The sequence below is a fragment of the Heterocephalus glaber genome, unplaced genomic scaffold (genome assembly GCF_053883595.1).
Source record: "Heterocephalus glaber isolate CG9 unplaced genomic scaffold, H.glaber_assembly_v1.0 deba00001555, whole genome shotgun sequence".
NCBI lineage: Eukaryota > Metazoa > Chordata > Mammalia > Rodentia > Bathyergidae > Heterocephalus > Heterocephalus glaber.
In genome coordinates, this window is record NW_028258346.1 from 6993676 (window position 1) to 7006296 (window position 12621).

General features: G+C 41.2%; 1 protein-coding gene, 1 long non-coding RNA gene and 1 pseudogene across 3 annotated transcripts in view; 2 read left to right on the forward strand and 1 right to left on the reverse strand.

Annotated features, from left to right (window-relative positions):
• LOC147824082 (uncharacterized) overlaps positions 1-9857 on the reverse strand; it is a 35464-nt gene extending 25607 nt beyond the window's left edge. For both annotated transcript variants that reach the window (XR_015442849.1, XR_015442848.1), the window contains exons 1-2: positions 9592-9857; positions 1065-1138 (exon numbers count right to left, since the gene is read on the reverse strand). This is a non-coding gene — a long non-coding RNA (uncharacterized LOC147824082). The remainder of the gene's footprint in view (positions 1-1064; positions 1139-9591) is intronic.
• Positions 1-12621, forward strand: part of Spag1 (sperm associated antigen 1) — a 61115-nt gene that overhangs the window by 28756 nt on the left and 19738 nt on the right. Inside the window, exons 11-12 of the mRNA XM_087190679.1 lie at positions 9851-10111; positions 10309-10408. Coding sequence (XP_087046805.1) covers positions 9851-10111; positions 10309-10408 — 361 coding nt within the window. The remainder of the gene's footprint in view (positions 1-9850; positions 10112-10308; positions 10409-12621) is intronic.
• On the forward strand, positions 197-7028 carry LOC147824083 (large ribosomal subunit protein uL23 pseudogene; annotated as a pseudogene).

A 12621-nucleotide genomic window follows, 5' to 3' on the forward strand; every position in this document is an offset into this window, starting at 1 on the left:
TAGGACTTGTTTGATTATTTTTCATTAGCATTTTGTGGTTTTCAACATACAAGCACTACATATGCCTTGATTTATACTTACATATATCAATTTTCTGGGGTTATAAATAGCATTTTTAAAAGTTTCATAGAATTAAAATTTCATTTGTTCATTATTATCATATAGAAATGTGATTGCTCTTTTTTGTATGTTGACCTGGTATCTTACAGTTTTTTAAATTCATTTATATATTCAAGGATCCATTTTGTATATTCTTTGGAATTTTCTTCATAGACAATTATGTTGTGCACAAGAGATTTCAGTATAGGGCTGGGGATTTAGCTCACTGGTTTTGCCGCCTGCCTTGCAAGTGCAAGGACCCGAGTTCAATCCCTGGTACCAAAAAAAAAAAAAAGTTTCAGTATTATTTTTTCATTTCCAATAGGTGCATCTCTTTTCTTCCCCCTTGCTTTATGCACTGTCTAGGAAGCGCGATGTTGAATAGGAGTAGTGAGATTGAATACATGTGCTTTGTTCCCAATCTTAGACAGCAAGCATTCAGTTTTTCTTCATTGAGCTTCAGGTTAGTTATGAGCTTCTTTTTTTTCTTTGGTACTAGGGATCAAACTCAGGACCATTCAGCTACATGGTTGGTCCTAGTTATGAGTTTCTGATTGATATGCTTTGTCAAGTTAAAGGGATGGCTTACTATTTTTCTAGATGGCTGAGAAATTTTTTCATGAATTGATGTTGAATTATTAAAAATGCTTTTTTGGAGGGAGGTGGGGATTTAGCTCAGTGGTGCTGCTGCCTGCCTGGCAAGCACAAAGTTCTGAATTCGATCCCTGGTACCAAAAAAAAAAAAAAATGCGAATTACATTGATTGACTTGAATGTTCAGCAAGACTTGAATTTTGGAGATAAATGCCACTGTCATCATGTATTATTATTTTTATTTCTTTCTGGCTATTATTTGCTAATATTTTATTTAAGGCTTTTTGCATCTGTGTTCATAAGAGGTATTATAGCATATATAGTCTTCTTTCTTTGTTACGCATTCATTCATTCATTCATTCATTGCTGTACCTGTCTGGCTTTGGTATCAGGAGCATGTCAGCCTCATACAATGGGTCACGATGTGCTTCCTCAACTTCATTTTTCTGAAAGAGATTGTGTTGAACTGATATTATTTCACCTTCTCATGTTTGGTAGAAACTCGTCAGTGAAACAAGTTTCACTTGTAGTTTGTGTGTGAGTGTGTGAAAGATTTTAAACTCCTTGGTGAATCCTAGTAGTTTGGTAGTTTCAAGGAACTGGTTCATTTCACTAGAACTGAATTTCTCTACACAGAATTATTCATACCACTCCCTTATTTTTTTTTTTGGTACCAGGGATTGAACTCAGGCCCTTGTGCTTGTAAGGCAGTCATGGTAATGCTGAGGTAAATCCCGACGCACCACTCCCTTTTTATTTTAGTGTCTGGTGGGTCTATAATGATCTCTCCTTTTCTTGATATTAATAATTTGTGTTTTATCTTTTTTCTTTGCTAGTCTGGCTAGAGATTAATCAGTTATTTTTTCAAAATACCACCTTTTGTTTCATGAATGTTTTCTTTGCTTCATTTCCTTTTTCAATTTCATTAATTCTGCTCTTTATTATTTCCTTCCTTCTGCTTGTTTTGAATCTATTCTGCTCCTCTTTTTCTGAAGTGGGTTCTAATGACAGAGCATGGAATATTGCATTGAGTCTTTTCCCCCTTAATTAAGCAACTGGTGCTATAAATTTCCTTCTGAGCACTGCTCTGACTGCACCTCACACATTTTGATATGTTGTATATTCATTTCATTCATTTGAAAATATTTCTAATTTCCTTTGAAACTCCTTCTTGGACCCTAAGGCATATTTAATTGCCAAATATTTTTGAGATTTATCAGTTATCTTTCTATTACTGATTTCTAATTTACTTCTGTCAAGATCACAGAATATACTTCATGTCAATACTTTTACATTTGTTAAGGCTTGTTTTATGGCACAAGATGTGTTTTTTCTTGATGAATATTCCATATGCATTTAAAAAGAATGTGTAAGTTGGGCATGGTGGTGCATGCCTGCAATCCTACATTCTGGGAGGCTGTATCACAGAGAGTCACATGTTTCTGAAGGATATTTTTGCTGGCTGTTGAATTCTTGGTTGATAGTTCTTGGGTTTGACAGTTGGGGAAAACAAGGTGAAATATGTTTACTCCATCTTAATTATAACTTCCCTTCTTATTTTTATGTTTTAAAGGGGATGGAACAATGAACACATTTGAGGAAACACAAATGTGCTTCACAGATTGTTTCATATAATCCTCAGACCTATATTACCCTTATTTTTGTAGATTAGGAAACAGAAGTTTAGAGAGGTTAAGTTACTTGCCATGTTTTTGCGAATTGTGAGTTATGTCACTGGGATGAAGCCCAAAATTTGTATGATTTTTTTAGTCCATACTCTAAAAATGCTTACTGGGTGTTAACTAAGAGAGTATAGGTTCTCCAAAACCAGGCCAAACATCACCATGCTACATTCTCAAAGAAATAAATTTACCCACTTTAATGCCCACTGACACACCAAGAACTCTATCAGAAACTGAATGGAAAAGGGGGGCGGGGAAGAAACAATATATGCTGAGAAACAAATGAGTTAAAGACTAGTTTTGAAACTTAAAAGGCCTTTTTCCCAAATAGAGATAAACAGGACAAGGATAATGTGTTTTTAAAACCTCTAATATTACTTCTATGACTAAAAATACGAACCAGAAGTCAGGCATGGTGGTACATGCCTGGAATACCAGAATTTCTTGGAGGCTGAAGCAGGAGGATCACACTTTTGAGCCCAGCCTGGGCAATTTAGTGACTTAGCAAGACCCAGCCTCAAAAGAAAAAAAGGGGTGTGTGGGGGGCTCTGGGGATGTAGCTCAGCATACCTGTAATGCCAACACCTGGGAGTTTGGGGCTGGAGGATCTTGGGCCAAGGCCAGCCTGGATCCTGCCTCAAAAACACAACACTATACAGCAAACAAACAAGAAAGAAGTAAGATATCCAAGTCTGGACAGTTGTGATAAACATTTTACTTAACATTAATTCTTAACAGATTGTTAAATTGTTTCTGTCTGAGGTAGAGGATTTTCCTTAAAGTGAGTCTCATGGAGAAGCAATATTCCCATTCAGATCTCCAGATAGCCAGGGCTTTAAGAGAACATTTCTGACCCTGCCATTTATTCATGGATTAGGGAATATGCATATGTGAGTCAGAAAAAAGTCTTCATAGAAAAAATATAAATATTGAAACCAGTGAGCTTCCTTTTATCAAGAAAACAAAGTTGAGATGGAGTAGCTGGAAACTCAGAAATAATCCTTTCATCTCAGTATGAAAGGAATTCAGTTGAACCAGTTTTGGCTCCCCTCTGCCAAGTTGCATTGGTGGAGGATACGTAAAAAGGCCTGGGGGTCTTTTTACCAAGATGGCGCCAAAGGCAAAGAAGGAAGCTCCTGCCCCTCCCAAGGCTGAAACCAAAGCAAAAGCTTTGAAAGCCAAGAAAGCAGCGCTCAAAGGCATTCACAGCCACAAAAAGAAGAAAATCCGCACGTCACCCACCTTCCGCCCTCCCAAGACATTGTGGCCCCGGCAGTTGAAATATCCTCGGAGAAGCACCCCCAGGAAAAACAAGCGTGACCACTATGCCATCATCAAGTCCCCCTGACCACAGAGTCTGCCATGAAGAAGATGGAGGACAACAACACACTCGTGTTCATTGTGGATGTCAAGGCCAACAAGCACCAGATCAAACAAACTGTGAAGAAGCTCTATGACATGGATGTGGCCAAGGTCAACACCCTAACCAGGCCTGATGGAGAGAAGGCGTATGTTCGACTGGCTCCTGATTATGATGCTTTGGATGTTGCCAACAAAATTGGGATCATCTAAACTGAGTCCAGCTGGCTAATTCTAAATACACATTATTTTCACCATAATTTCACCTTGCATGAGAGAGAAGCAACCTGAGTCACTTTTAGGAAAATGAAGTTATAGCCCAGAGGGAAGGTATCAAGTTGGAATCTTTGCATGCTTCAGTCCATGCCACCACATTCCAAGAAGGAATTCCTAGTCATTAAGCCAGTGTTCCAGAAAGTCACAAGGAAATGAAGCAAGTGTAGCAGTTTGTAACCCTGGGTGATACTGTAGTTCCTGCAACAAGCTTCCCAGTGGGCCAGGCCCAGGGTCATCATAACCATGGATTCAGCTTAACAACAGATAGTTACATGGAACACCTACTCTGGCAGCTACTGAGACAAATCCAGTTGGCAGGCTTTCTTCCCTCAGCCTTCTGAGGACCAGTATTAAGGAACGCCTCACTCTGGGAGACAGGCAGGAACAAAGCAAGACCCTGTCTCAAAAAAATAAAAAAGAGCTGGAGATGTAGCTCATGCAAAGTTTCCGGGTTCAATCCCCAGTATTACAAAAAGAATAAGGGGAAAAAAACAGAAAAGAAACACCTGCCTACTTTTCAAGATTGATTAGACCTGGGGATTTGAGTTTGTGGGCTCTCTCAGAAGCTCTCTGTCTATTTGTGGCTTTTATTCCCTGGTAGAGATCATTTAGAAGAAGCAGCCATAAACAGAAGAATAAAATTGAAATATTACTCTTGCCCTAGAAATGGTAGGATGCAGAGGGTGGAAGGCAGGAATTTCTAAGAATTAAAACCACACACAAAACCATAAAGAGAAAAGTGAATGATTCTGACTGTGTAAATGTGACAAAGTGATATAGGGGGAATAGGTGTAACTCCCAAATCTCCTAGATATCCAAAACTCAAGTTCATGTTCTCTAACATCGAAGAATGAATTCTAGGATTAATGGAGGTTAAGAGTAGGAAAAATTTATTGAGAGAAAAATAGCTTCTAGGAGAGACAGAAGGGGAATCAGAAAGTGGGTTGCTAGACTGTATTTCCCAGGGGGTTTTTATGGAGCAAAGCCACGAAGTGAGACGGGTTCAAGGTGGGACAAAATTATAGTCAACTAGTAAGCTTACAAGTACAGTTGCTAAGGTAATATTGGTCCAATGGGAAATCACAAGGCGGGTTCGAGGTGGGACAAAACTATGATCAACCAATAAGATTACGACAAGTATAGCTGCTGAGGTAATATTGATTAAATGAATATCAAATGAGGAAGCAAGTCATGTAGCAAGCATACAAGGAATGAACAAGGATTTTCGGGAAGAGATGGCATTAAGGTCTTGGTCCCCAACCCAGGTGATTGATACCTATTTAGGATATCAATCACTGCTATTTATCCCTAGGGGAAGTTACTGGATGTAGTAAAGTTTCTCTCTTTTTATAATGCCACAGTGAATGTGCCTCAATTGTTTTTCTATGCTGAGGACCCAGCTTTGTCTAATTGCCTTATAATAATTTCTAACTAACTTATCTATCAGAAATAAAACCTTTATACATTAGGCTCCATAAAAAAACCTAAAAGACAAATAACAAATCAGAAAAAGGGGCAAAGGGCTGTTAACCTTATAAGATGAAGAATTTTTACAAAACAGTAAGAAAAAGATGAGGAACCAGTATAGAAATGAGCAAAGCATAGGAACAAATCACTGATGAAAAATAGAAATGACTAATAAATTTTTGTTGCTAATAAAAAATGAAAATTAAATACAGTTTTTTCTCCTATCAAATTGGTCAAAATGGGGGCGGGGGGAAGGTACCTTTTGCAATCAAAGGCGAGTTAAAATCACTTTTTAAAAAAATGGGATATAATTCATCACAGTTACCCTGAGTTGGACCCCCACCTAACCAGACGGGAGCCCCTCCCCCAAGCAGACCGATACCTGTATCCACAGGAGCATAGAGATAATGGAAGCCAGCAGCTGGCCTGCTGCTCTCACCACCACCTTTATCAGCCAGCGGCAGGCCCATCACCCACGGGACTAACACTTTTTACCCTCTTGACCAGTCCCCCCTCCCCTACCTAAACTCCCCTGTGACAACCATGCACACCACCTTCTCAAGGCCAATGGCCTTTTAACCCTTGGCCCACTGCACCCAGATGGCAATAAACTCCTCACATGTTGCTTAGATTTTGCCTGCCTCAGTGGTCTCAGTTGTGCCTTGGTCTGATCTTACAATTCATTCTTTCCTAATTCAATGGATTTTTGAATATTCACAAGGTTGTACAGCTATACCACTGCCTCATTCCAGGACATTTTCATTATCATCAAGCCCCACAAAAATCACATACCTGTTAGCAGTAACTCCCCATTCTCCCCTTCCCTTGACTGCTGGCCCAATCACTAATCTACTTTTGTCCCCATGGATTTGCCCATTCTGAATGTTTCATGTAAATGAAATCATATGACACGTAGGATTTTTGTATCTGTCTTCTTTCACTTAGCATAATGTTTTCAAGGTTTATCCATGTTGCAACATATATCAGTATTTCATAACTTTTTATGTAGAAATAATGTTCTGCTGTATGGACGATACATTTTCTTTATCAGTTGATGGACGTTTGGGTTGCTTCTACTTTGGGGCTGTTAATGAATATTACTTCATGGACATTTATGTGCAGTTCTTTGTGTGGGAACAGATGTTTTAAATTTTCTTGACTATATACTTGGGCATGGAATTACTGGGGTATGTGGTAACTGTTTAGTGTCTTAAGGAACTGCACACTATTGTCCAAAGTGGTTACACCATTTATATTCCCACCAGGAATGTAGGAGGGTTCCAAGTTTTCTAAATTGCTACCAACACTTGTCTGCATCTTCGATTATAGATTTTTTGTTTTTGGTACCAGAGATCGAACTCAGGACCTTGCACTTGTGAGGCAGGGACCAGAACCACTGAGCTAAATCCCCAGCTGATCTTTGATTATAGATATGGTAGGGGATGTGAAGTGATCTCTTCATGGTTTTGACTTGCATTTCCCTAATGACTGCTGAACACTGTCATTTCATGTGGCTTTGGCCATTTGTATATCTTCTGTGAAGAAATGTTTACTCAAGTCCTTTGTTCATTTTAAATTAGATTGTCTTTTTATTGTTGAATTGCAAGTATCCTTTATATATTCTGGATACCAGATCCTTATCAGATAGAAATACGATTTAAAAATCTTATTTTGTATGTTTTCTTTTTACTTTCTTGATAATTTTCTTTGATTCACAAACATTTTTAAATTAATTAATTAGTAAAAGGTACTAGGAATTGAACCTAGCGGCTCTCTACCACTGAGCTATATCCTCAGCCCTTTTTATGTTTTATGTTGGGACAGTGTCTTACCAAGTCGTTAAGTGGACCAGCAAGACTTGTAATTCTCCTGCCTCAGGGTTCCTTAGTGGTGGGATTACAGGCATGTGCCACCATGCCTGGCTATAAAGTTTTAGTGTTGATGGGGTCCAATTGTATCTATTTTTTCTTTTGCTTATGTTATTTTTTCTGTTGCTTATGTTTTTGGTATCATATCTAAGAATACATTGTCAAATCTAGGACTGTGAATCTATTTTCTTCTAAGATTTTTATGTTTTAGAAGTTATATTTAAAAGTCATTGATCCATACTTTATCATGTTGAGGAATTTCATATTTATGTCTAGTTTTCTGAGTGCTTTTCTCAGGAAAGGGTGTTCGATTTTGTCAAATCCCTTTTCAACATTAATTATGATGACCATGTAGTTTTTTCCCTTTTGTTTTGTTAATACGATGTGTAGGGATTAACTTTCTAATTCTGAACTACATTTATATTCCTGAGATAAATCCCACTTGGTCATGGTATATGATCCTTTTCATATGTTGTTGAATCAGGCTTCCTAGTATTTTATTGTGAAAAAAAAATTTTTTTTTTGGCACCTACCAGCTATGCAAACTATACCACCCAAGGCTGTTCTTTTTTTGGATATTTGCTACTGTCCCCTCCTTTCTTGGCAACATATTCCTGGTTTCTGAGCCTGTCCATCGCCCTAGTTTTTTTTATCTAGGCATTCTTCCATCTCCATTGGAGGGTCTTCCTCTGTTCAGCCTACAAGTATTATTATTTCTTGGGGATCCTTTGGATGCTCTGGTGATCCCATCCGCACCCATATTGTGAAGTTCCTTTATAAGTTGGCAGCTCCCAAGTCAATGTCTCTGAAAAAGGCCACTCCTCTGATCTATATATGGTGCCACTTCCTGAACAGCCCCTCTTCAGTGTCCCCTGGGTAGGTCAATACCCAACAAGATTCACAGGTTTGGCCGGGGATTTAGCTCAGTGGTTTCGTCACCTGCTGCGCAAGTGCAAGGACCCGAGTTCGATTTCCAGTACAAAAAAAAAAAGATTCACAGGTTTTCTTGTTTGGGCCTCTGTTTGCCTTCTAAGGACTGCCTAGTTTAGGGATATTTCAATTTTTTGTTCAAATCCCAGTCATGCTAGTTTCTAGCTCTGTTCTTTTTTTTTTTGGTACTGGGGATTGAACTCCGGTCAGGCGGTGAAACCACTGAGCTAAATCCCCAGCCCCTCTAGCTCTGTTCTTGAATGAAGTCTTCAGCTTCTTCCCTGTGTCTCTCTTGCCTCATCTTGAAGTGGGAATGTTAATACTTGGAATGAGGATTAATACTAATGTATATAAAAGTCTTAACGCATATTGAGTTCTAAATCTAGCAGCTTTGGTAGTAGTACTGGTCAGACATGAGGAGACACCATTCAAGGGGGTGGAAAATGATTACTAAGTTGTTCATACTAAGTTGTGGCCGCGGATCCGTGCTTCTGGGTTAGCACTGGAATAGTAGTTGCCAGTGAACACTGGAGCTTTGCTCTCACTAATCTGGGAATTATTTCTATAACAAAATATTTTTATTGGTTTAATAATTGAGTCCCCTTTGGTTGGTGATCCCGATTGGATGTTAGTCTGCTGTATTAAAAACTGTTCTAAGGGCTGGGGATGTAGCTCAGGGGTAACTGCACCTGTCTTGCAAGCGAAAGGTCCTGAGTTCGATCCCTGGTACCAAAAAATCCCACAAAAGAACAACAACAACAACAAAAAACCCCAAAAAACAACCAAAACTGTTCTAATTAATGTCTTTTTACATAACACTTTTCTTAAAATGATTGATCATCCACTGATTTTCACTTATATAACTGGGTTTTTTTTATCCTTCACATCTTGGCCTTACTATTCATGAAGGAGAATGGAAAATACAGTCACTAAAAATCAGATTAGAACTCGTTAAGAGAAAACTCGATATTTAAGTGCTTTTTAACAGTGCCTTGGTATGTTTTAAATATTCATCACATCCATCAGTGAAATATATAATTTGCATAATTAAAAACAATAGATTTAGTCGTTAGTAATTAAGGTTATATACCTGAAATTTTCAAGCAGATTCACGGGGAATTTTGGTTTGAATAATGCATCGAAATGGAAAATTTACTGTATTTAAGGTTCCCTTATTTAAGCTTAGAAACGAGGGCCTATTTCATGTGACTTATTTGCTAAATTCACTTTGAAATGACTTAAAAATCATTTGACTTTTTCTTTCAAATGATTTTTCTTCTTTCGCCACCCTTTTAAATACGGAAAGGGTTCCCTAACCTTGGGTGCCATCCACCAATCCATCAAGCTCTGGTAACTTCATTCCCTCATTCCTCGGTCTTGGACACGGGCAGGGCGGGTGGAGGACTTGCTCCCGAGCTGCCAGTTTTCAGTCTCAAGCCCTTGAGCGGTTAAAGAGTTAAGTTTGGCCCGGGAGCCTGGACCCGCGTCCCCAGGAAGCGCCGGGGGCCGGGGCCGGGCACCTTGCGGCTCCTCCCGTCCGGGTGATGCAGACTCCGACCCCGCTGGTCTTCCGCAGCTGCCGCGCGCGCCATGGGCAACACCGCCAAGAAGCCGAGCGGCCGGGCCGAGGAAGGCGGCCGGCCGGCTAGGGACGCCCGGCGGTCCCCGACCCCCACGGCGCCGGGCGGCGGGCGGAGCTCCGGGGACCCCGCGACGGCCGACGCCAGCCCCGACCCCGCCGGCCTGAAGAGCCAGGGGAACGCGCAGTTCCGCGGCGGGCAGTTCTCGGAGGCGGCGCGCAGCTACTCGGCGGCGATCGAGCGGCTGGAGCCTGCAGGTAGGGGGCGCCGCGCCCGACCTGGGGCCCGGGGCCAAGGCGGGGGGTGGGGGTGGGGGGCAGCGCCGCGACCTCTGCACCACGGGCGGGAAACGGCCGCAGCGTCTCCGAGCCCGAGCCCGCAGTCGTCTCGTAGTTCTGCTGAAATGTGATTTTGCTGATGGATTTTAACCGTATGTAATTACGTGTGATTGTAGGAAGTGAAAGCGCAGATGAAGTGAGTATCTTATATTCAAACAGAGCAGCGTGTTACCTGAAGGAAGGAAACTGCAGGGGCTGCATTCGAGATTGTAACAGGTAAACCGCACGTTTTGGGTTTGTCAAGACCTCGCTACCATTTCTGCGTGGCGAAAGCACTATTCTGTATACGAATATGACTTCCTAAAATAGTGTTAGGATATGTTGATTGATTAGTACGCGAAAATCATTCTCTACTCTCTCACAAGTGGAGACGGGGAAAACTGTGCAGACATTTTTATTTCCACTGCCCCCACCCCAGTTCACCCCTAGACTCCTGGAGACGCCTCGTCACTAGTTGCAGTGTATGTCGCAGATAACTTCTCCTGAAACGTTATGGTGCAGGGCTTTGAGGCTCAGGATTGTCTTCCAGGCAATTATGAGTTTCTCTGCCTCCCTCCCCCAACTTTCTGCTCCCGGACCACTTCCGCTCACCAGGCCTTTGCCGTGGTTTACCTGGAAGTGGGTAACGCCCTCTGCATATCTTTGCTTCTGAAATCCCTTCTCCACGCCACCCTGGTCTCTAGCACTGCATGCCACGCTGTCCTCCCTGTAGCTCCTTGTGTCTCGGCTTTAAACGCCCCTCTGAAGCGCGACAGGTACTGATGGTACTCGGTGAGTGAGTTACCTGCCAGGATGGAGGAATATACTGACAAAAATAAAGCATACTGTTTTCTTTTACCCTTAAGTAACGAGCCTGCTTCAGAAGCCCTTTGGCAACAAGTTACTACTTGTGTATCTTAAAAAAATAAATCATGTTCTGGTTTGACTAACACAATCTTGGTTTACTCCTGTTAACTCGCATAATTAGGAACTATCACCTCCCATTTCGCTCTCAGAAGCCCTAGTTTGGACACTGCATTGTGTGGGCACTGCATAGAAGGTGACCAGCTCATTGTTTCTTGCATTTGGCATTATCAGTTTACTGATATGATTTGTGCCTGCAGTTTAGAAAGAAGACCTTGAGGCACTTGGATTTTTTTTTGCCAATTTGATATATTCACATTTAACATAAATAATATTTCTATTTTGGCCTGGCCCCATCCTATCTCACACCAGCTAACTGTTATATTTTCAGGATTTTGTGGGCTGGTTGAGTCAAACTGGTAGCCGGAAATCTACCATGGTGCCATTATAGATACCATGAAATCTGATAAATGCCATGAATCTGGGATTTTTAAAATTTTCCCATAGAACCTAGAACATTTACCACTGCCTGTAAATAACTGACAAGACCTTGTGCATTTGTTAGGTGCCAGGCGCACTGTGATTCGCAGCCGACATCCTCTCAGCTCAAGTGTCTGTTTCTAATACACCCGCTTCAGAGTGGTCTTGGACCTTCCTAAAGCCAGCGAGATCAGGATTCTTTAGTTATAACTTGAGACCCCTGAAGTTGGAGCTGCTGGAAAACAGTGGGTTCACTGTTCTTCGGTGAGATTGTTTAAGTAGGCAGGCGTTTACTGGCCAAAATTCGCTGTGTTACAGTGTAGCCCAGGAAAAGAGATAGGAGTCCCACCATGGTGTCAGGGAGGCTAGAGTGGAGGCCGGTTTTAAGAAAGCAGGAGGTGAGCTGCTGGGGAGAGAGGTGGGCATCCCTTGTTTAGGTGTGGTGTCCTCAGGTAAGCAGTGCTTTCTAGCCAAGGAATCTGACCCTGCTGGTCAGTGCTGAGCTCCATAGAGGCTGACCTACTTAGATGTTTTCTTTGATAGCTGGTGTTTGGCTCAGTAGCAGGAGGGGCATGGAGATGATGCTCAGTAGGGGGTGGTTTGACTCCTAGCTGTGATTCTTAAACTTGTTTCAATGCCAGAGAAGCCATGATGCATCTTGGCTAGCATGTTGAAATGCGGATGTATTTAAATCTCTATGAAGTAGGAATAATTTATTAGCAGGCAGTATGACTATCTTTTTACCCTCAAAAGATTGTGTATTTTTTTGAAAGTTCTTTGTGAGCTTTTGCTTTTTTTTTTGCAGTACCAGGGATTGAACTCAGGACTTTGCTCTTGGAAGGCATAAGCAGTGCCACTGAGCTAAATTCCCAGCCCCAAGCTTTTGCTCTTGAAGAGTTCTGTGGCTCTCTTTACTAGACAGGTGGTACTGGGCCTGAGACATTGAAAAAGGAAAACCTATGTGGGCAAAAATTAAAATAAGGGAAAGGGGAAAAACAGCCAGTGCAAGTGACTTTTTATATATACGTGGGGAAATGGGCCATTTGATTTTTTCTTTTCTTTTTCTTTTTTCTTTTTGGTACCGGGGATCGAACTTCGGTCCTTGC